Here is a 21,544-nt window from a genome sequence, read left to right on the forward strand (position 1 = left end):
TTTATTTTTTCTTTCCTTGTCTATAATTGTAAAGCGTCCTTGGGTTTTTTGAAAGGCGCTATATAAATTATTATTATTATTATTATTATTATTATTATTATTATTATAACTATGCTCCAATTAATATTACATGTGGATCAATAGGGTCCACATGGCAGTGACCACACACATGAGTAGGACAAGCTGGAAGAAGTGAGTGAGTGAAGTGAATCAAGTTGCTTCCGGTTACCCAGCTTGTCACGTTACATGGTACATAAACTCCTCTGTTCCAAAGATGTCCAAAAAATTAAAGTCACAGCTTTACCTGACTCTTACAAATCAGTGACACTGGAGATGAATTCCATAAATGTGACATAAACCTCTCCTTAAAGAAAAAAAAAATGATTGCACACTGGATATTAATGTTATTTAACTCTCTCTGTCTCTCTCTCAGGGAGGAGTGAATAATGATGTGACCCTCACAGCGTACATCACAGCTGCAATGCTGGAACTCAATTATACAATTACAGTGAGTAAACTGTTTCACTGATGAAAGTTCCTTATACATATCAAGGTCATTGAACAGTGGATCATTACAGTTGTTACAGTGATGAAGAAACACAAAAATGCTCAACATACACTGCAGGAAGTATGGAAGCAAGCAGTGATCCATTTAAAATTAATCTAAACATTTTAAATAAAGATAATCCTTCTAACACAATATTTATGAATTGAAGACATTGGTGTTTTTAAGTCTGATTTTGATATTTTATATAACATTTGTATCTTAGTAAGGGATCACAAAATAGGTATTTGTTAATCTACATATTGCAGGATCCTGTGGTGAGAAACGGTCTTAAATGCCTGATGAATGCGTCCGCTCAGGTGAACTCCACCTACACCAAAGCTCTCCTTTTCTACACCTTCACCCTAGCTGGAGCTCACGGAATGAGCACCACACTCATGTCAGAGCTGGATGAAGTGGCCATAACCTCAGGTTTGAAAAAATCTCTCAGAGAAAACTGACATGACATGTCTGACAGCTTAAAGCTTAAAGTGCAGTACAAGTGGATGCCAGATTTTAGTACATCAGAATGTGATTTTGATTGTTTGCGTTTTAATTAGAGACAGCTTATGTTGCGCTATACTCAACTTATGCTGTAAAATATTAATTAACAGCTATTAACATGAACCAAACAGCAACATTTTCAGAGGTTAAAAGGTGAGCTCTATGTCCTGATTTAAAAAAAAAAAATCAATTTTAGATAAAATTGTGTTGGCATTTGTTGGAGAATGGTATTTTCAGTCTTGTTGGTGTTGGCTGGTGTCTGTTTGTTTCACAGTAGACAAAGTTGGTGCTTGCTGGTGAGTGTTGGTGTGTTTAAAGATTGCTGTTTGTTGGAGAATGTCAGTGTTGATGGTGTTGCTTGGCATTTGTTGGTGAATATTTTGTGGTAAAATTTGTTGTAGTATGATGAAAGCTAATAAAAAATATGGGCGGTGCTTCGTTGTTGGAGGTTGGAGATTGTAGTCTGTTGGTGATTGCTTCATGGAATGTTGATATTTGAAAATTTTGGTGGTTGCTTTTGGTGTATAAATAGAAATCATTGGACTGGGCTCACTGGACTGTAACTTTTGGAGAATGTTGGCAATGGATGGGCAATTTCTATGTCTCATCTCATCTCATTATCTCTAGCCACTTTATCCTGTTCTACAGGGTCGCAGGCAAGCTGGAGCCTATCCCAGTTGACTACGGGCGAAAGGCGGGGTACACCCTGGACAAGTCGCCAGGTCATCACAGGGCTGACACATAGACAACCATTCACACTCACATTCACACCTACGCTCAATTTAGAGTCACCAGTTAACCTAACCTGCATGTCTTTGGACTGTGGGGGAAACTAGAGCACCTGGAGGAAACCCACACAGACATGGGAAGAACATACAAACCCTGCACAGAAAGGCCCTTGCCGGCCATGGGGCTCGAACCCAGAACCTTCTTGCTGTGAGGCGACAGCGCTAACCACTACACCACCATGCCGCCCCAATTTCTATGTGTGCTGGTTAAAAAAAAAAAATCCTGTGTTGGTATTTGAGAATCACAGACTTGTTTGTAGTTTGTTGGTTGTGGATTTCTTGTTGGTTGGAGTTTAGAGGTGATGCTGTTTTGGAAAAGTTGATATTCAACAATTTTTGTGTTAGGGGTTTGACATGATTTTGAACTGTGTTGGTGAATGTGTGTAATTGTTGGATAATGGTGTATAATGTGGGTTTGTGGTGCTCTTTGGAGAGATGTAGGTCAATGACTCAAGTATGTGTGTAATATCTCCCTCAGGGGGTGGGAGACACTGGAGCTCAGTGAATGATGGGATCAAGATGGACTCTTTGGAGGTGGAGATGACTTCATATGTTCTTCTGGCTCTGTTGTCTGGACCCCAGATGCCTGGGTTTGATCTGAGCTACAGTGCCAGCATCGTCCACTGGCTTTCTCGGCAGCAGATTACTTTTGGGGGCTTTGTGTCTACACAGGTACAAAGTGTTAACATTTAACATTCTACAAATTTTCTATGGGTTTAAGTGTGGTAATTGACTTGTCCATTCCAACACCTTTATTTTCCTCCAATGGAACCAATTGAGAGTCTCTTTTGCAGTATGTTTTGGATCTTGTCCTGATGGAATGTCCACCCATGTTTCATCCTCCATGACTCCATTCATTTTCCCTTTGATAATTTGGATTCTGCTGGTACAATGACTAGAGAAACAGCCCCATACCATGATACTTCCACCTCTGAACTTTACTGTAGGTTTGATATTTTTAGGGTCATATGAAGAGCCAAATATGGCACTTTGAAAAGACTGATTGTTTTTCTCTCATCTGAGCACACCACATTCTCCCAGTAATCTATAGGCTTCTCCAAATGTTCTGTACTAAACTTCAAACAAGCTTCAGCATGCCTTTTCTCCAGTAATGGAGTCTTTTTGAGGTAATGGAGAATGGAGACCATGGCTGTGGAGTGCCCTGCTTATCCTTTTCTCTCTGACAACTGTACCTACTGCTTCCAGCTCTTCCTAAAGCTCTTTTGCTCTTGGGCTACTCTTCTGACTTTTGTTCTGACTGCCCAGTGGGAAATCTTGCAAGGAGCTCCTATGTGTGGCTGGTTCAGGGCTGACTGATGATCCTTCCACTTGCAGAAAATTTTTCATGATGTTGCTTATGGGAATATTTAGGAGTTGAAAATTCTTTTGGTAACCAGTGCCATTGCTATGCTGCTCAATAATCTTGTTGTGAAGGTCTTGGTAGATCTCTGTCTACACATCATGAGACGTTTCTTGCAAGACAGCTTGGAGACAAATGATTGATTTACTTCAATTCAGAGGTGGGTTTCCCTTTTTCAAAGAGTGGAAGCACTAACTGACTAGCATGCATGAACCCAGCTGATTTTAAGTAGCACAGGCAGAAGAACTAATTACAGCAATCAGCTGTTTGTTCCTGCATTCAATACTTTTTCCTATGTCATTCTACTTTATTGCACATAACTATTTAATGAATTGTAATATTGTTTTCTTGTAATGTTTAGTTTTATTACATTGACACCAGGGGCGGCACGGTGGTGTAGTGGTTAGCACTGTCGCCTCACAGCAAGAAGGTCCGGGTTCGAGCCCCGGGGCCGGCGAGGGCCTTTCTGTGTGGAGTTTGCATGCTCTCTCCGTGTCCGCGTGGGTTTCCTCCGGGTGCTCCGGTTTCCCCCACAGTCCAAAGACATGCAGGTTAGGTTAACTGGTGACTCTAAATTGAGCGTAGGTGTGAATGTGAGTGTGAATGGTTGTCTGTGTCTATGTGTCAGCCCTGTGATGACCTGGCGACTTGTCCAGGGTGTACCCCGCCTTTCGCCCGTAGTCAGCTGGGATAGGATCCAGCTTGCCTGCGACCCTGTAGAAGGATAAAGCAGCTAGAGATAATGAGATGAGATGAGATGAGATGAGATGAGACATTGACACCAGTGTCTGCTTCACATATAATGTGAATAACTGCACTGGAAATATGTTTAATAGAAAAACAGTCGATGTGTTGAAAACTTGTTTCCCCCATTGTATTCAAAGATTTTTTTATTGTCAATTCACTATATATCCAGGACATATAGGAGAATCGAAATGCTGTTTCTCTCTCACTTTACTTGTAAAATCAGATAAATATTTATATTAAGAAATATAGATAGATAGATAGATAGATAGATAATATAGGTAAAAATACACTCTAAAATCAAACAATGTACAAAATAGCAGTAATGCAAATACAGTACAATATCGGTAACAGAGAAGGTGCTTAGAAGAGTAGCTTATGAGGTGTATATGAGCAGTAGTACAAATGAGCAATAGCAGCAGATACAACAGTAATGCAAACAATTGTAGTGTGATGTGCAAACGGATGAGATAGAGTTTCTTGTGTGAATGAATGTGTTACAGACCAGGGGTAGGGGGAAGGTAGTGGACAGAGTTCAGCATCCTGACAGCCTGGTGGATGAAGCTATTCAGTAATCTTGTGGAGTGGGCCTGGAGGCTCCGGTATCTTTTCCCTGAGGGCAGGAGGGTGAAGGGTGGGAGGTGTCACTGGCAATGCTGACGGCTCTGCAGGTGAGACAGGAGTGATAGATGTCCGTAAGGGAGGACTGAGGGGTACCAATGATTTTGCTGGCTGTGTTCACTATGCGTTCCAGAGTCTTCCAACAGGAGGCATTGCATCCTCCATACCATGCAGTGATGCAGCCAGTGAGGACACTCTCAATGGTGCCCCTGTAGAAAGAGCACATGATGGGGGGTGGGACTTGTGCACTCTTCAGTTTGTGGAGGAAGTAGAGGCAAGTTTGAGCCTTTTTGGCCAGCGATGTGGTGTTGTTGGACCAGGAGAGGTCCTCAGCAATGTGCGCCCCTAGGAATGTGGTGCTGCTCACCCTCTCCACTGCAGCACCATTGATTGTCAGAGGGGGATGCTGTGAGTGACCGCTTCTGAAGTCAACCACAATCTCTTTGGTCTTCCCCACATTCAGGAAGAGATTGTTGTCTTTACTCCACTGGACCAGTTGGCTCACCTCATTCCTGTAGTTGGCTTCATTGTTGTTAGTGATGAGGCCCATCACAGTCGTGTCATCTGCAAACTTGATGATGTGGTTGGTGCTGTAGATTGATACACAGTCATGGGTCAGCAGGGTGAAGAGCAGCGAGCTGAGCACACACCCTTGTGGGGCCCCTGTGCTCAGCATGGTGGTCCTGGAGGTGTTACTGCCGACCCCAATGTTCTGGGGCCTCCCTGTAAGAAAGTCCAGCACCCAGTTACAAAGAGAGGTGTTGAGTCCCAAATGTCTGAGTTTTTGTATTAGCTGTTGGAGAATGATTGTGTTGAATGCTGAACTGTAATCCAAGAACAGCATTCGCACATAGGTGTTCTTTGAGTCCAGGTGAGTGAGGGCTGGGTGTAGAGCAGCAGAGATAGCATCCTCTATGGACCTGTTTGACCTATATGCAAACTGGAACATGTCATGAGAGGGAGGGAGAATAGACTTGATGTTCTGCATGACCAGTTGCTCAAAGCACTTCATGATGATGGAAGTCAGTGCTATGGGCTGATAGTCATTATAGCTGGATGGGAGGGGCTTCTTTGGCACTGGTATTATGGTTGTAGCTTTGAAACACATGGGGAAAACAGCTTGGTTCAGGGAGATGTTAAAGATGTCAGCGAGGACATCCTTGAGCTCCATGGCACAGTCCTTCAAAACACAACCAGGTATGTTGTCTGGTCCAGCTGCCTTATGTGGGTTGATCCTGGAGAGGGTCCTCTCCACACTGGCTGGAGCCAGACATACAGCCTGCTCATCTGGGGGAGGAGTAGTCTTCTGTGCTGGTGTGTTGTTTTGTGTTTCAAAGCGTCCAAAGAAGTCATTTAGGCAGTTTAGCAATGTGATGTCACTCTCACAGTTCCGTGGTGGGGGTTTGTAGTTTGTGAGGGTTTGAATGCCATGCCAGAGAGACTGTGCATCTCTGGTGTTGCTGAAGTGTCCAGATATTTTCTTGCTGTATTGACATTTTGCCTCCCTGATGCTGCAGGACAGGTTGGCTCTGGCTGTTGCTAGTCCTGCAGTATCACCAGCCCTAAAGGCTGCATCCCGAGCCTGCAGGAGCCTGTGAACCTCTTCTGTTAGCTGAGGCTTCTGGTTAGCATGAACAGTGATTGTTTTGCAGTGAGTGACATCATCAGTGCATTCAGCGATGTATGCTGTGACGGCCTCAGTGTATTCCTCTAAGTCTATGTGGTCATTGCAAGTGGCTGCTTCTTTGACAATGTCCCAGTGTGTAGTGCTAAAACAGTCTTTCAAAGCATAGGAGGCCCCCTCTGGCCACACACATACCTCCTTTTATGTTGGTCTGATGGCTCTCATTCTGGGTCTATATGCAGGTCTCAGCATGATGGTGATTTGATCAGAGAGACCCAGGTAGGGGAGAGGGAAGGCCTTGTAAGCTCCTTTGTGGGTTGTGTACACCAAGTCCAGTAAGTTGTCACCTCTTGTTGGAAAGTCCACATCTTGATGTAATTTGGGCAGTAAAACCTTTAAATCTGCATGATTGAAGTCACCTGCTGTGATGAGGAATCCATCTGGGTGTGCTGTCTGTTGTTTACTGATGGCCTGGTAGAGTTCATTGAGTGCCTCGCTCCTAACATTGGTGTTAGCAGTGGGAGGTATGTAAACAGTGATGAGCAGAATTGATGTAAACTCCCTCGGTAAGTAGAAGGGTCGGCACTTGATGATGATAAACTCCGCCAGTGGAGAACAGTGTTTGTACACAACAGTAGCATTCTGGCACCAAGTGTCACTGATGTAAACACACACTCCCCTGCCATGAGTCTTGCCTCCTTTCATAAAGGCTCAGTCAGCGTGGTAGCATGTTAGCCTGGCTAGCTGGATAGCAGAGTCCAGAATGTTATTATTCAGCCAGGATTCCATAAAGATGAAAACACAGCAATCCCTCACATCACGTAGTGCAGATCTCCTGAGTTCTATGTGGTCTATTTTGTTGTCTAGTGAGCGTACATTGGCCAGAATGAGGGATGGTATCACGGGTTGGTGCAGGCTAGCAGCTAGCCTAGCCCAGATGCCTCCATGCTTGTCATTCTTCCATTTTCTCTCACACCGCTTCCGGCTCCTCCTCTCTGGGTAAGACATAGCAGGCGAGTCCGGTGATGTAGTAGTCCGGCGAAGAAGATCCAGGTCTCGAAATTCCTGTATGACTTTCTGGTCCAAGACGAGATGTTTGGTCATATTTCCTATAGTTAGAAAGTAGTGGCAACAATATCTTGTGACCGATGTTGTCAGTGCACTACTCGCATATGTATGTAGACATAAAGCACAGAGACATACACTAGAACACGCACTTTTAGACACTAAACGCGGAGAGAGAGGGGCCGCTGCATCCATATGCGCCGCCATTGTATAGTCCTGGCTGAAGATTTTATTTATAATCATTGTCATGGTTATATTTTAACATGGTAAAACAGCATCAGGAGCAGTCTGATATATATATATATATATATATATATATATATATACACACACACACACAATAGAACATAGGCAACATATCAAATGTCGAAAGTGAGACATTTTGAAATTTCATGCCAAATATTGGCTTATTTGAAATTTCATGACAGCAACACATCTCAGAAAAGTTGGGACAGGGGCAATAAGAGTCTGGAAAAGTTAAAGGTACAAAAAAGGAACAGCTGGAGGACCAAATTGCAACTCATTAGGTCAATTGGCAGTAGGTCATTAACATGACTGGGTATCAGGGGCGATTTCTCAGAGACAACAAGGGAAGCCGAGCTTCCCCTAAAATTCTCTCCCCAAACTGCGGCGTCTATGATGTTGAATTCTCATTAAAACAATAACTTGCATAACATAATATATGCCCAAGATTGTATTTATGTTCATAACTATCCTGTAACTTATTTGAGTGATGTCTGACGAACTTGCAGTTCGCTACGAGAATCACCTTTGCTGCCAGGCTGTAACCTTTCTTATTTCAATAGGTTCTATGGACTGGCAGCAGTGTTGCCAGATTGGGCGGTTTTAAGTGCATTTTGGTGGGTTTTGAATATATTTTGGGATGGAAAACGTCAGCAGTATCTGGCAACACTGACTGACAGCCGGGTATCCGTTGCAGTCTACGAGATGGCTCTGAACAGCCAATTTCAGCTAGTTGTTATTGGTTAAAATCAACAAAATCGTCACTTCCAGGGAAGCCGGGCTTCTCTGGGACTAAACGAGACAGTGGGAGGGACAAGAAGCCGGGCTGATAAAGGATTATTGGAGGTAGTGTTTGAAAGACATGAGGAGGGCGGTACTTCGGCGAGGAACACGGAAGTATGATCAGTCAGTCCCTAGTGGATGTCGAGAAAGTGTAGTCGTGTGCCAAAGTGCTGTCCGAATTTCTTTTCATATAAACGGTTCTTCTCATTGATGTCTCTGTACATTACTCTGTAAATAAATGTAAATATTACTCGTTGTGCTCTGTTAACTTTCATCCGCTCTATCAGTTTGATCATTCGTGAATTCACTCGTTTATTTCATTTGTAGTTCAATCTGGTTGTAGGCTAGCTTGAGCCTTATTGGGATCTGCAGTGCTAGCTGCTAACAGAAATTGGTGAAGTCTCTGGAAAGCACAACCAGCTGGTATGACAGGGTCACAGACCATTTTCTGGAAAAGGAGCAGAGGGCAGAATTTGTGTATAAATAGTGTTCATGTTTATGAATCTGAAGTGTGTATATTGTTCAGTAATGTTAAGAGAATGGTGGGCTCTGTGTTATAGGTTATACCTGGGTATAATATTCAAGGTTCTGTGTTGCATAGCCTACCTGGTTATGAATTTCCAGATTGTGTTGCAGAAGATGTTCAAGGATGTGTTGCACAGCTGGGTGTTGTGTTAAAGACTCTGTGTTGCATATCAGGATATGATGTTCAAGGCTCTTCGTTGAATAGCCAGTGATTTTTGGATGTTTGATATTTTTGTTTAAGGATATGAGGCACTAGCCTGGCAAGCCAGACTATAACATGAAATGTACAAGCAAAAATACTTTCTGCCACTAGGTAGGGTTGTCTAGTTCACTGTGCTAATGGGGCACACTTTTCTATGCTTTGATATCCGGCCTACAGGTTTTACGATGAATGCGTAAAATGGGCTTCCCCTGTTTTAAAAACCAGCCACCGCCACTGCTGGGTATAAAAAGAGCACCTTGGAGTGGCAGCGGCTCTCAAAAGTAAAGATGGGAAGAGGACCACCAATCCCCCTAATTCTGCACCGACAAATCATGGAGCAATATCAGAAAGGAGTTTGACAGTGTAAAATTGCAAAGAGTTTGAACATATCATCATCTACAGTGCATAATATCATCAAAAGATTCAGAGAATCTGGAAGAATCTCTATGCGTAAGGGTCAAGGCCGGAAAACCATACTGGGTGCCCGTGATCTTCGGGCCCTTAGACGGCACTGCATCACTGTGGCAGCGGGGGCGTGGTCAAGCATTGGTCTGTGACCAGAGAGCGGAGCCAGGGAAGGTAAGTGGCAGAATCACTGCACCTGATGTCTATTAACGTGTGTTTGTGTGTCTTCCTCAGTGACCACGCCCTATTTAGAGAGAGAGAGAGCAGAGGAGGAGAGCTCTCTCCCCTGCCAGATGACCTGTGTGTGTGTGCCCGTGTGTGACTGGGAGACAATTAGATAAGCTGAAAAGCTGAATAAATATTTTTTTGTGAACTCAGTTCTGGCCTGCCGTCCTTCTGTGCTCCTCCCACTCATACAAACTGTCACAGTGGTGCTGAAACCCGGGACCAGAGCACAGAAAAGAACAGCCCCATGGAGCCCTCCCCCTTCGCGGACCTGGTCCACGCCCTCGCCATGCCCCAGCAGAGCCAGCACCAGGCGCTAGTCACCCTCTGGAAGGAGCAAGAACAACAGTTCGAGGCCCTGGTGTTGGCGCAGTAGGAAGATCGACAGGCGTTCCGGCACCTCCTCGCGTCGGCGGGGTCCACCACCTCCACCGCCGCGGGCCCGTCCCCCCACCCTAACTAAGATGGGCCCGCATGATGACCCCAAGGCCTTCCTCACGCTCTTTGAGCAGGCAGCAGAGGCCTCGGGCTGGCCAGTGGAACAGTGCGCGGCGCGCCTCCTCCCCCTGCTAACGAGCGAGGCGCAGCTGGCCGCACTACAGCTCCCTGCCGACCACCAGCTGGTCTACGCGGACCTCCACCGGGCCGTCCTCCAGCATGTGGGGCGCACCCCCGAACAGCAGCGACAGCGCTTCCACGCTCTGCGCCTGGAGGAAGTCGGCCGGCCGTTCGCGTTTGGTCAGCAACTCCGGGACGCCTGCTGGTGGTGGTTGAGGCCTGACAACCGCAACGCCGAGGGAATCATCGATCAGGTAGTACTGGAGCAGTTCATCGCCTGTCTACCTGAAGGGACCGCGGAGTGGGTCCAGTGCCACCGCCCGGCGTCGCTGGATCAGGCCATTGAGCTGGCAGAGGACCATTTGGCGGCTGTTCCAACAGCAGGACAGCAGACATCCTCTTCTCCTCTCTCTCTCTCTCTCCCCCGTTCTGTGTCCTGTCTTCGCCCCGTTCCCCCACCGCGGAGACAGGGGCTGGCTCCACCCCAGCCGGCCCGCTGCACCCGCGGTGCCCTCCCATTTCCCCCTTCTTTGTCTGTCTCTTCCCCCCCTCAGGTGAGTGAGCCCCAGAGCACCGGTGCAGAGAGGAAGCCCGGGCCGGTTTGCTGGCGCTGCGGGGAGCCGGGCCACCTCCAACAGCAGTGCTCGGCAGTGGAGGTGGGTGCGGTGGTTCAGATCCCTGACGCGCCAGGAGCGGCCCTCGATCGGGCCAGAGCGTATTGCATACTGGTGAGTGTCCAAGGGGATACATATCAGGCGTTGGTGGACTCTGGCTGTAATCAGACCTCAATTCACCAAAGCCTGGTGCAAGACGAGGCATTGGGGGGAGCACAGTTGGTGAAGGTGTTGTGTGTGCACGGGGATGTTCACAACTACCCTTTAGTGTCGGTCCACATTCTTTTTCAAGGGGAAAAAATTAGAGTAAAGGTGGCGGTTAATCGTTACCTTACCCACTCGATAATTTTGGGGACTGATTGGCCGGGATTTGGGGAGTTAATGAGTCATTTAGTGAAGAGTGGGTCCTGCTGTAGTTCAGCAGGGGGAGGTCTCGGTGTCACATTGGTGGGAGCAGCTGTCACAGAGTCGTCTACATCATCTCTGCATCAGAGTGAGGAGCAGCAGGCCCCTCCTTCTATTGGGGAATCCCTCGTGGATTTTTCATTAGAGCAGGCGCGAGACGAGACTCTGCGGCATGCGTTTGACCAAGTGAGAGTAATCAATGGTCAAACACTCCAGCCAAACGCCACCCCGTCCTTCCCCTATTTCTCTATTATGAAGGATAGATTATACCGAGTGACGCAGGGCACTCAGACGAAAGAGCAAGTCACGCAGCTTTTGATTCCAAAGAGCCGCCAGGAATTGGTATTCCAGGTGGCTCACTTTAATCCCATGGCTGGACACTTAGGGCAGGATAAGACACTAGCCCGAATAATGGCCCGGTTCTATTGGCCAGGGATTCGCGGCGATGTCCGTTGGTGGTGTACGGCATGCCGTGAATGCCAGTTAGTAAATCCAGCGGCCATTTCAAAAGCGCCTTTGTGCCCTCTCCCATTAATCGAGACCCCGTTCGAAAGAATTGGGATGGATCTCGTCAGGCCATTAGATCGGTCAACACGAGGGTATTGCTTTATTTTAGTTCTGGTGGACCATGCAACGCGATACCCAGAAGCAGTGCCTCTTCGCAATATCTCAGCACGCAGTATTGCAGAAGCGCTCTTCTGCGCCATCTCTCGAGATGGAATCCCCAAAGAGATTCTGACTGATCAAGGCACCTCATTTATGTCACGCACACTGAACGAACTGTATGGGTTATTAGGAATTAAGCCGATCTGCACCAGTGTTTATCACCCACAAATGGGCGGTTTAGTTGAACGGTTCAATCGCACCCTGAAAAATATAATTAATAAATTCATAAGCGAGGATGCATGTAATTGGGATAAATGGCTGGAACCCTTGTTACTTGCAGTGCGAGAGGTCCCACAAGCCTCCACAGGGTTCTCCCCATTTGAATTGTTATATGGGCATAAGCCACGCGGCATTCTAGATGTGCTGCAAGAAAATTGGGAGGAGGGACCTTCACCAAGTAAAAATGAAATTCAATATGTTATTGACCTGCGCGCAAAACTCCACACACTCACACACCTAACCCAGGAGAATTTGCAGCAGGCCCAAGAACGGCAAACCCACCTGTACAACAGGGGTACGCGCCTTAGGGAGTTCGCACTGGGAGATAAAGTACTCGTACTGTTGCCCACATCGAGCTCCAAATTGATCGCCAAGTGGCAAGGACCCTTTGAGGTCACACAGCGAGTCGGGGATGTCGACTACGAGGTGAGGCGAATGGACAGGGGTGGGGTGCTACAGATTTACCACCTCAATATGCTCAAATCTGGAATGAGGGGGTCCCTGTGGCATTGGTGTCGGTGGTTCCGGAGAAGGCGGAGCTGGGGCCGGAGGTTCAAAAGGGAACATTGGCATTGCGTACCTCTCCGGTCCCCTGTGGAGATCACCTCTTCCCGACCCAACTCGCGGAGGTTGCCCAGTTGCAGACCGAATTTTCAGACATGTTCTCGCCCCTGCCCGGCCGCACCGACCTCATAGAGCACCGCATTGAGATGCCCCCAGGGGTGGTAATGCGCAGCCGCCCTTACAGGCTACCCGAACACAAGAAAAAAGTGGTTCGGGAAGAACTTGAGGCCATGCTCGAAATGGGCATCGTTGAGGAGTCCCACAGTGACTGGAGCAGCCCGGTGGTCTTGGTACCCAAGGCCGACGGGTCGGTCCGGTTCTGTGTAGACTATAGAAAAATCAACGCGGTGTCTAAATTCGACGCGTACCCAATGCCTCGTATTGATGAGTTGCTCGATCGACTAGGCACGGCTCGCTTTTACTCGACACTGGATTTGACCAAGGGTTATTGGCAGATCCCCTTGACTCCATTATCCCAAGAAAAAATGGCCTTTTCCACACCGTTTGGCCTTTCACCAGTTTGTCACACTTCCTTTTGGGCTGTTTGGGGCGCCCGCTACATTCCAGCGGCTGATGGATAGGGTCCTCTGCCCCCACGCCACCTATGTGGCTGCATACCTCAATGACATCATTATCTATTGTCATGACTGGCTGCGGCACCTGCAACATCTGAGGGCCGTCCTTAGGTCGCTGAGGCGGGCGGGTCTCACAGCCAACCCGAAGAAGTGTGCGATTGGGTGGGTGGAAGTACGGTATCTGGGCTTCCACTTGGGCGACGGGCAGGTGCGTCCCCAAATTAACAAGACAGCAGCAATTGCGGCCTGCCCGAGGCCCAAGACCAAAAAGGGGGTGAGACAGTTCCTGGGGCTGGCTGGCTACTATCGTAGGTTTGTACCTAATTATTCGGACGTCACCAGCCTGCTGACTGTTCTGACTAAAAAGGGGGCACCAGATCCGGTCCAGTGGACGGAGCAATGCCAGCGGGCTTTCTCTGAGGTGAAGGCTGCACTGTGTGGGGGGCCACTGTTACACTCCCCTGACTTTTATCTCCCCTTTATATTACAGACAGATGCGTCGGACAGAGGGCTGGGGGCTGTTTTGTCCCAGGAGGTGGAGGGGGAGGACCGTCCAGTGCTGTATATCAGCCGGAAACTGTCAGTGTGTGAAGGGCGTTACAGCACGATAGAGAAGGTGTGTCTAGCCATCAAGTGGGTGGTCCTCGACCTCCGCTACTACCTGCTGGGATGCCCTTTCACCCTCTGTTCAGACCACACGCCCCTCCAGTGGCTTCACTGCATGAAGGATGCCAACACACGGATCACCCATTGGTATCTGGCACTCCAGCCCTTTAACTTCAAGGTGATCCACAGGCCGGGGGTGCAGATGGTCGTGGTGGACTTCCTCTCCCGTCAAGGGGGGGGGGGGGGGGGGGGGGAGTCGGCTGCAGGCCGGACAGCCGCCCGGCCTGAGTCAGGCGGTGGGGGTATGTGGCAGCAGGGGTGTGGTCAAGCATCGGCCTGTGACCGGAGGGCAGAGTCAGGGAAGGTAAGTGGCAGAATCACTGCACCTGATGTCTATTAACATGTGTTTGTGTGTCTTCCCCAGTGACCACTCCTGAGAGAGAGAGAGAGAGAGAGCGTGCAGAGGAGGAGTGCTCTCTCCCCAGCCAGACGACCTGCGTGTGTGTGCCCGCGTGTGACTGGGAGACAATTAGATAAGCTGAAAAGCTGAATAAATATTTTTTGTGAACTCAGTTCTGGACTGCCGTCCTTCTGTGCTCCTCCCACTCATACGAACTGTCACAATCACATACAGGCATGCTTCTGTTTTGGAAATCACAAAATGGGATCAAGAATATTTCCAGAGAACATTATCTGTGAACACAATTCACCGTGCCATCCGCCGTTGCCAGCTAAAACTCTATAGTTCAAAGAAGAAGCCGCATCTAAACATGATCCAGAAGCGCAGACGTCTTCTCTGGGCCAAGGCTCATATAAAATGGACTATGGCAAAGTGGAAAACTGTTCTGTGGTCAGACGAATCAAAATTTGAAGTTCTTTATGGAAATCAGGGACGCTGTGTCATTCGGACTAAAGAGGAGAAGGACGACCCAAGTTGTTATCAGTGCTCAGTTCAGAAGCCTGCATCTCTGATGGTATGGGGTTGCATTAGTGCGTGTGGCATGGGCAGCTTACACATCTGGAAAGACACCATCAATGCTGAAAGGTATATCCAGGTTCTAGAGCAACATATGCTCCCATCCAGATGGCATCTCTTTCATGGAAGACCTTGCATTTTCCAACATGACAATGCCAAACCACGTAGTGCATCAATTACAGCATCATGGCTGCGTAGAAGAGGGGTCCGGGTACTGAACTGGCCAGCCTGCAGTCCAGATCTTTCACCCACAGAAAACATTTGGCGCATCATAAAACGGAAGATACGACAAAAAAGACCTAAGACAGTTGAGCAACTCGAATCCTACATTAGACAAGAATGGGTTAACATTCCTATCCCTAAACTTGAGCAACTTGTCTCCTCAGTCCCTAGACGTTTACAGACTGTTGTAAAGAGAAAAGGGGACGTCTCACAGTGGTAAACATGGCCTTGGCCCAACTTTTTGAGATGTGTTGTCATCATGAAATTTAAAATCACCTAATTTTTCTCTTTAAATGATACATTTTCTCAGTTTAAAAATTTGATATGTCATCTATGTTCTATTCTGGGGCGGCACGGTGGTGTAGTGGTTAGCGCTGTCGCCTCACAGCAAGAAGGTCCTGGGTTCAAGCCCCGGGGCTGGCGAGGGCCTTTCTGTGCGGAGTTTGCATGTTCTCCCCGTGTCCGCGTGGGTTTCCTCCGGGTGCTCCGGTTTCCCCCACAGTCCAAAGACATGCAGGTTTGGTTAACTGGTGACTCTAAATTGACCGTAGGTGTGAATGTGAGTGTGAATGGTTGTCTGTGTCTATGTGTCAGCCCTGTGATGACCTGGCGACTTGTCCAGGGTGTACCCTGCCTTTCGCCCATAGTCAGCTGGGATAGGCTCCAGCTTGCCTGTGACCCTGTTGAAGGATAAAGCGGCTAGAGATAATGAGATGAGATGTTCTATTCTGAATAAATATGGAATTTTGAAACTTCCACATCATTGCATTCCGTTTTTATTTACAATTTGTACTTTGTCCCAACTTTTTTGCAATTTGTATACACACACACTGTATAAAACGTGGGTGTGTGTGTGTTAGAAACATCCTGATGTATATTTAAAAAAAATATGTTTAACTAACAAGTAATATAACTAACTAATCTACCAGCCAATCAGAAAGTAATATCGCAGTTTTTGTTTAGAAAGTTTAGTCAGAAATGTTTACAGCATGCTGCATATGTTGCTGTCAGCCATGCTGGATTGGGAGGAGAAAAATATAATGGAGGACTAAAAACCAAAATAATTCCATCCATCCAGCCATTTTCTTCCACTTGCCTGGTCATGGTGGCAGCAGGCTAAGCAAGGTATTCCAGGTGTCCCTCTCCCCAGCAATGCTTTCCAGTTCCTCCTGGGGGATCCCAAGTTGCTCCCAGGCTCGATAAGATATGTAATCTCTCCAGCATGTTCTGGGTCTACCCCAAGGTTTCCTCCCAGTTGGACATGCCCAGAAAACTTCCAAAGGAAGGCTCCCAGGAGGCATCTTAATCAGATGCCCGAACGACCTCAGCTGACTCCTTTTGACATGATGGAGCAGCGGCTCTACTCTGAGATCCCTCTGGATGTCTAAGCTCCTCACCCTATCTCTCAGGTTGAGCCCAGCCACCCTACAGAGAAAGCTCATTTCAGCTGCTTGTATCCGCAATCTCATCCTTTTAGTCACTACCCAAAGCTCATGGCCATAGATGAGGGTTTGAATGTAGATTGACTGGTAAATTGAAAGCTTTGCTTTCCTGTTAAGCTCCGTCTTCACCACAACAGTCCAGTACAATGCCCGCATTACTGCTGAGGCCATCCCAAACTGCCTGTCCATCTCATACTCTATTTTACCATCACTCATAAAAAAGACCCTGGGATTCTTGAATTCCTTCACTTGGGGTGGCAACTCACTCCCAACCTGGAGGAAACATTCCACCGTTTTCTGGCAGAGAACCATGGCCTCAGACTTGGAGGTGTTGACTCTCATTCCTCCTGCTTCACTCTTGGCTGCAAACTGTCCCAGTGCTTGCTGAAGGTCATACTCTGAAGAAGCCAACAGAACCACATCATCTGCAAAGAGCAGGAATGCAATTCTGAGGTTCCCAAACCAGACACCCTCCTCACCCTCCTCACAAGGGGAGGAGCTAATTCATGGGCCTGTTGTAAATGATTTTGTATATTGGTGCGATGAATCCTTTCTCCAACTAAATGTGTCTAAAACAAAGGATATGATGATCAGCTTTAGAACGTCCAGTTCTTGTCCTGTAATAACCAGCATTAAAGGTGTAGATATTGAGCTGGTAAACAGCTATAAATACCTGGGTTATTATACTAGTGGTTGTGGATAACAAATTAAGCTTTGATGTTCCATAGCAAAAAAAAGTTCAGCAACGGCTCTATTTTTTTGAGGAAAATTTACTCTTTTAATGTTCGCTCAGAGATGATGACCCTCTTTAATAGAAGTTTTATTGAATCAGTTTTTATGTTCTGCATTATTGTTTGGTATGGAAATCTGACCCTGGCCAATAAAAACAGGCTTGGTAACCTTGTTAAAGTGGCCAGTAAGGTTACAGGGAGGAGTCAAGTTCAGTTAACTGATCTGTATAACAGACAAGTGTTCAGGAAGGTTTCTTTGATCTTAAGGCCAATTTATGCTGACAACCCAGTCCTCGCAGACGGCGTCGCAGATGGCCTTCTACGCTGAAATTGTATTGCTCTAATTAGTAAAAATGACGCTTTTACTAGTAATTTGTTTAGTTAATTGCTTTACATAATATAGCAGGTCTTCATTAGCCTGGCAAGCCAGACTAAATGTGAATATTTAGTCTGGCCTCGATCCGTAGACATTTCTGACGGGGGTGGGATGAACAAACTGCTGTCTTTCAAACTGTCTCTGTGCGTATAGGCCAACGCTCTGACTAATCAGCGCAACAGTGACTGTGACGTAGTCAGAGCGACAGAAAGCAGTGGGGGAGACCTTGAAATAAATAATTTTTCAAAATGCATATTAATTAATAAACATGTTCTAGATATTAAGAAATTTGGAGATAATGACCACAAGTTTGGAGTCTGTACCACATACTTAACATACACTCATTTTTTTTTCCCCAAGTGTTTTTCAAGGGTTTGCTTAAACTGTTTTTGAGTTTTTATTTAGTGGTGTTTGGTGAAATAATTTCCCTTAAATTTAAAATAATGGGAAAATAAGAAACAATCAAAAAGTAATGTTTCAAAGCTGTTTATTAATTTTTTATACTGCACAAACTAGCCCCATCCTTTTGGCTACGAGCGGAGCCAGCTGGTAGATCAGACTTTTGCCATAGCCGGTCGGCAAAACAGCGAAAACGTCCTTCTTGAAAAGGAATGAGCGGAGAGCCTCTTCCTGCTCATGTTTCAATGAAAACTCCAAGTCTAATTCTTCTAAAACTGATTCCAAAGCAGAGTCAAACGCGTGCTGTTCACTAGCCGTAGCCATCTTTCCTGCTGCGCTTTCTCCAGCGTCGCGCAGCTTTGTCATCACTCCTGCAAAAGCCCGCCCAAAGAATCCAAACAAAAACCTTGCGTTGTGATTGGCGGGCACGCTTTGATGCCCAGAGTGTTTTTGTTTATATGGCGCGAGGCTAGACCCATTCGCTAGGCAAAAATATTTTTGGTCGCTAGGCGGGTGGGTCTAGTTTACTAGGCTCGGTCTTCATTATTTTGGTTTATTTCCAACAGTTTTTGGTTGTGGACACCTGGGGGCAGTAGTGGGCACAGGTAAAAGGGGAATACATAATTAAGTTCTGTTTGTTTGCTTATGTGGAATAAAAATAAATAATCTAATTTTTCATTGTATCTAAGAATACCTGAATGTAACAATGTAAGGTGTAGTGTCAAACAGCTTACCTGATTGCTTAGAGTGTGGTGTGTGCTTTGCTTGTGCTTGCCTGTGCCTCTGCTGCTCTTGGCTAAACAAATACATAGGAGGACATGTAACTGATATAACTGGGCACATACAGTACATACAGGAGTATGTATTACACTACACTATTTCATTTAATTCACCAAAACCTTACCTAATCTTCCATTTATATTTGGTGTTTTTCTTTGCTGCTGCTATGAGTCCTGGCTGATTTTCAATGAATGTCTTGAACTCAGTACAGGACAACTGAAAGTTTAGCCTGACTTGAAGCTCAGCCTTCACCATTGCAACAGAGAGTCTGTTTCTTTTATCAGTCCAAGCCGGTTCCAGGCTAGCACCAGCTCTCTGCTGGGCCAGAGGAAAGAACCGCTTACATCAGCGGGGGGGCGGAGTTGTTAAGACCAACAACAATAACAAGACCGCGAAAGATCGCCATTTTTAAGTGCCGAGAAGCAGCAGCTGTACAAACGCGAAGTCATCCATTATTATTATTATTATTGTTGTTGTTACTGCTGCTTCTTCCGTGTTTTTGCTTTGATATTCGCGCCAAGGTTTATGTAAACGTAGCACCGTAACTGACGTATACAGCGACGTAAGTGACGTATACAGCGACGTAATGACATATTCAGCGACGTGATGACGTGGCTCTGCTTAGCGGCGCTTAGCACGGGCGAGCTATGGAAAAGCAAACTGGTTCTCAGCTGGCTCGCAAGTTGAAATACACATTTTGCCCATCATGTACAAAAAAACGGGACATTCAGTGTCCCGGATTTTTTTTTTTTTTTCCGGGACAGACCATGAAAATCCGGGACAATCAGGAAAAACCGGGACAGGTGGCAACACTATCTGTAACTACTTATCCTGTGCAGGGTCACAGGCAAGCTGGAGCTTATCCCAGCTGACTATGGGTGAGAGGCGGGGTACACCCTGGACAAGTCGCCAGGTCAACGCAAGGCCAACACAGAGACAGATAACCATTCACATTCACTTTCATACCTGTGGTCAATTTAGAGCCACCAATTAACCTAACCTGCATGTTTTTGGAATGTGGGGGAAACCGGAGCACCCAGAGGAAACCCACGCAGACACAGGGAGAACATGCAAACTCCACACAGAAAGGCCCCCATCAGCCACTGGGCTCAAATCCAGAACCGTCTTGCTGTGAGGCGACAGTGCTAACCACTACCACCCACTGTAGTACATTAAAGGGTTAAATTTGTTCTCTTTATATTCTTTTCCATCATCCAGGACACTGTCGTGGCTCTCCAGGCTCTGGCGAAATACAGTACCGCCACCTACAGACCAGAAGGACTCATTACTGTTTCTGTAACATCACCATCAGGGCTGATTACCTCATTTGCAGTCACTCAGAGTAACAGGTTGCTGTATCAGGAGAGTCAGCTGAAGGAGGTTCCTGGAGATTACAAAATCAAAGCAGAAGGGAAAGGCTGTGTGTACGTGCAGGTCTGTAGATCACCAATTCACACTTTACTTCCTCACCTCAATTCCTTTATTAATTAAGCAGATTCTCAGAGGGTCAGTCTGGTGAATAATTGTGCTAATAATGTGTTTTATTTACTTCTAGTTCACTTTGAGCTACAATATCCCTCCTCCTCCTGATCGCTCTTCATTCAGCATCTCAGCCTCAGTGTCTGGAAACTGCAGGATCCCAAATCCATCTCTGAATGTGACCATTACTGTCATGTGAGTTCTACTGCACCTCCATAATCTACAAGATAGGAAACAAGAATGAATCACAAATTATCTCTATTAATACATGATTACAAATACATGATTGTGTTAATGGGTATAATGTTGATTGAAGTTATTTAATCAAAGCCAGAATATAATTGAATACAAGAGTTTACATGCTTTTAGGACTAAATAAAGACATAGAAATGTAATTGAATTAATTTTCCTAATACACCGCTTAAAAATGTGTATTTGCTTAACCATGTGACAGAACTTGGAGTCTGTAAGTGTATATACGTACCTGTTACATCTTTAAATAATAAGCATAATGTTCAATGAATTTTTCATAAATTCTAGAAATTTCTTTTTCGAAAGCTGAGGTGATTGTACGGTATATGAACTGTGTTACTCAGTTACTTCAGAACAAATAAAGAGAATGTGAAAGATTAATGATCTTTTAATTTCAGGTATACCGGTCAGCGTGAGGATACCAACATAGTGGTCATTGAAGTCAAGCCTCTTTCTGGATTCAGTGTGGACTTGAACTCTGTGCAGCTCATGAACGGCAAATCAAACGTAACATAAACCTTTAACTGGAAGCATAAAGCATGGACGCTGATCTAAAGATTTACACTTATTCAGAATTGTGTGTAACAGGGAAAGGTTGATGAGCCATAGTGAAACCGAACCAAATGCTGTTCCAAACATCATCACTATATTGATGGATCAGTTTTTATTCTGATTATTTTTTTTTAATTCTAGATGACTGATGGAGTTGTGAAACGTGTGGATCAAACTAATGGTAATGCAATCATCTACCTGAATAAAGTAAGAAAAAACACCCACACCCAAACTTACAGTGGGGTTTCTCTAAAACCTCATTAACCCTCATGTTCAGGTCATTTTAAATTGAAACCAGAACAGTACTAAGTTCATTTTTTCCTCCTTTCTTTTTCTTGCTTGGCTTTTCATTCTGTTTTTTGAAGCAACATAAAATATCATTTTAAAAATTAATTATTTTACTCAAGATATTTAGACTATTGTTATTTTATGAGTAGTTAGGTTAATGCAGCATTAGTGCAAATTGATATTTTTCGCTCCTTTGCTCCCCCTATG

At 45.9% G+C, this 21,544-nt stretch overlaps 1 protein-coding gene across 1 annotated transcript in view; it reads left to right on the forward strand.

Annotated features, from left to right (window-relative positions):
- Positions 1 to 21,544, forward strand: part of LOC132892686 (alpha-2-macroglobulin-like) — a 110,358-nt gene that overhangs the window by 81,371 nt on the left and 7,443 nt on the right. Inside the window, exons 26-32 of the mRNA XM_060930998.1 lie at positions 434 to 508; positions 814 to 976; positions 2,315 to 2,508; positions 19,985 to 20,200; positions 20,322 to 20,440; positions 20,896 to 21,004; positions 21,191 to 21,256. Of these exons, the coding sequence (XP_060786981.1) occupies positions 434 to 508; positions 814 to 976; positions 2,315 to 2,508; positions 19,985 to 20,200; positions 20,322 to 20,440; positions 20,896 to 21,004; positions 21,191 to 21,256 (942 nt within the window). The remainder of the gene's footprint in view (positions 1 to 433; positions 509 to 813; positions 977 to 2,314; positions 2,509 to 19,984; positions 20,201 to 20,321; positions 20,441 to 20,895; positions 21,005 to 21,190; positions 21,257 to 21,544) is intronic.

This window comes from Neoarius graeffei, chromosome 10 (genome assembly GCF_027579695.1).
Source record: "Neoarius graeffei isolate fNeoGra1 chromosome 10, fNeoGra1.pri, whole genome shotgun sequence".
In the NCBI taxonomy this organism is placed as follows: domain Eukaryota; kingdom Metazoa; phylum Chordata; class Actinopteri; order Siluriformes; family Ariidae; genus Neoarius; species Neoarius graeffei.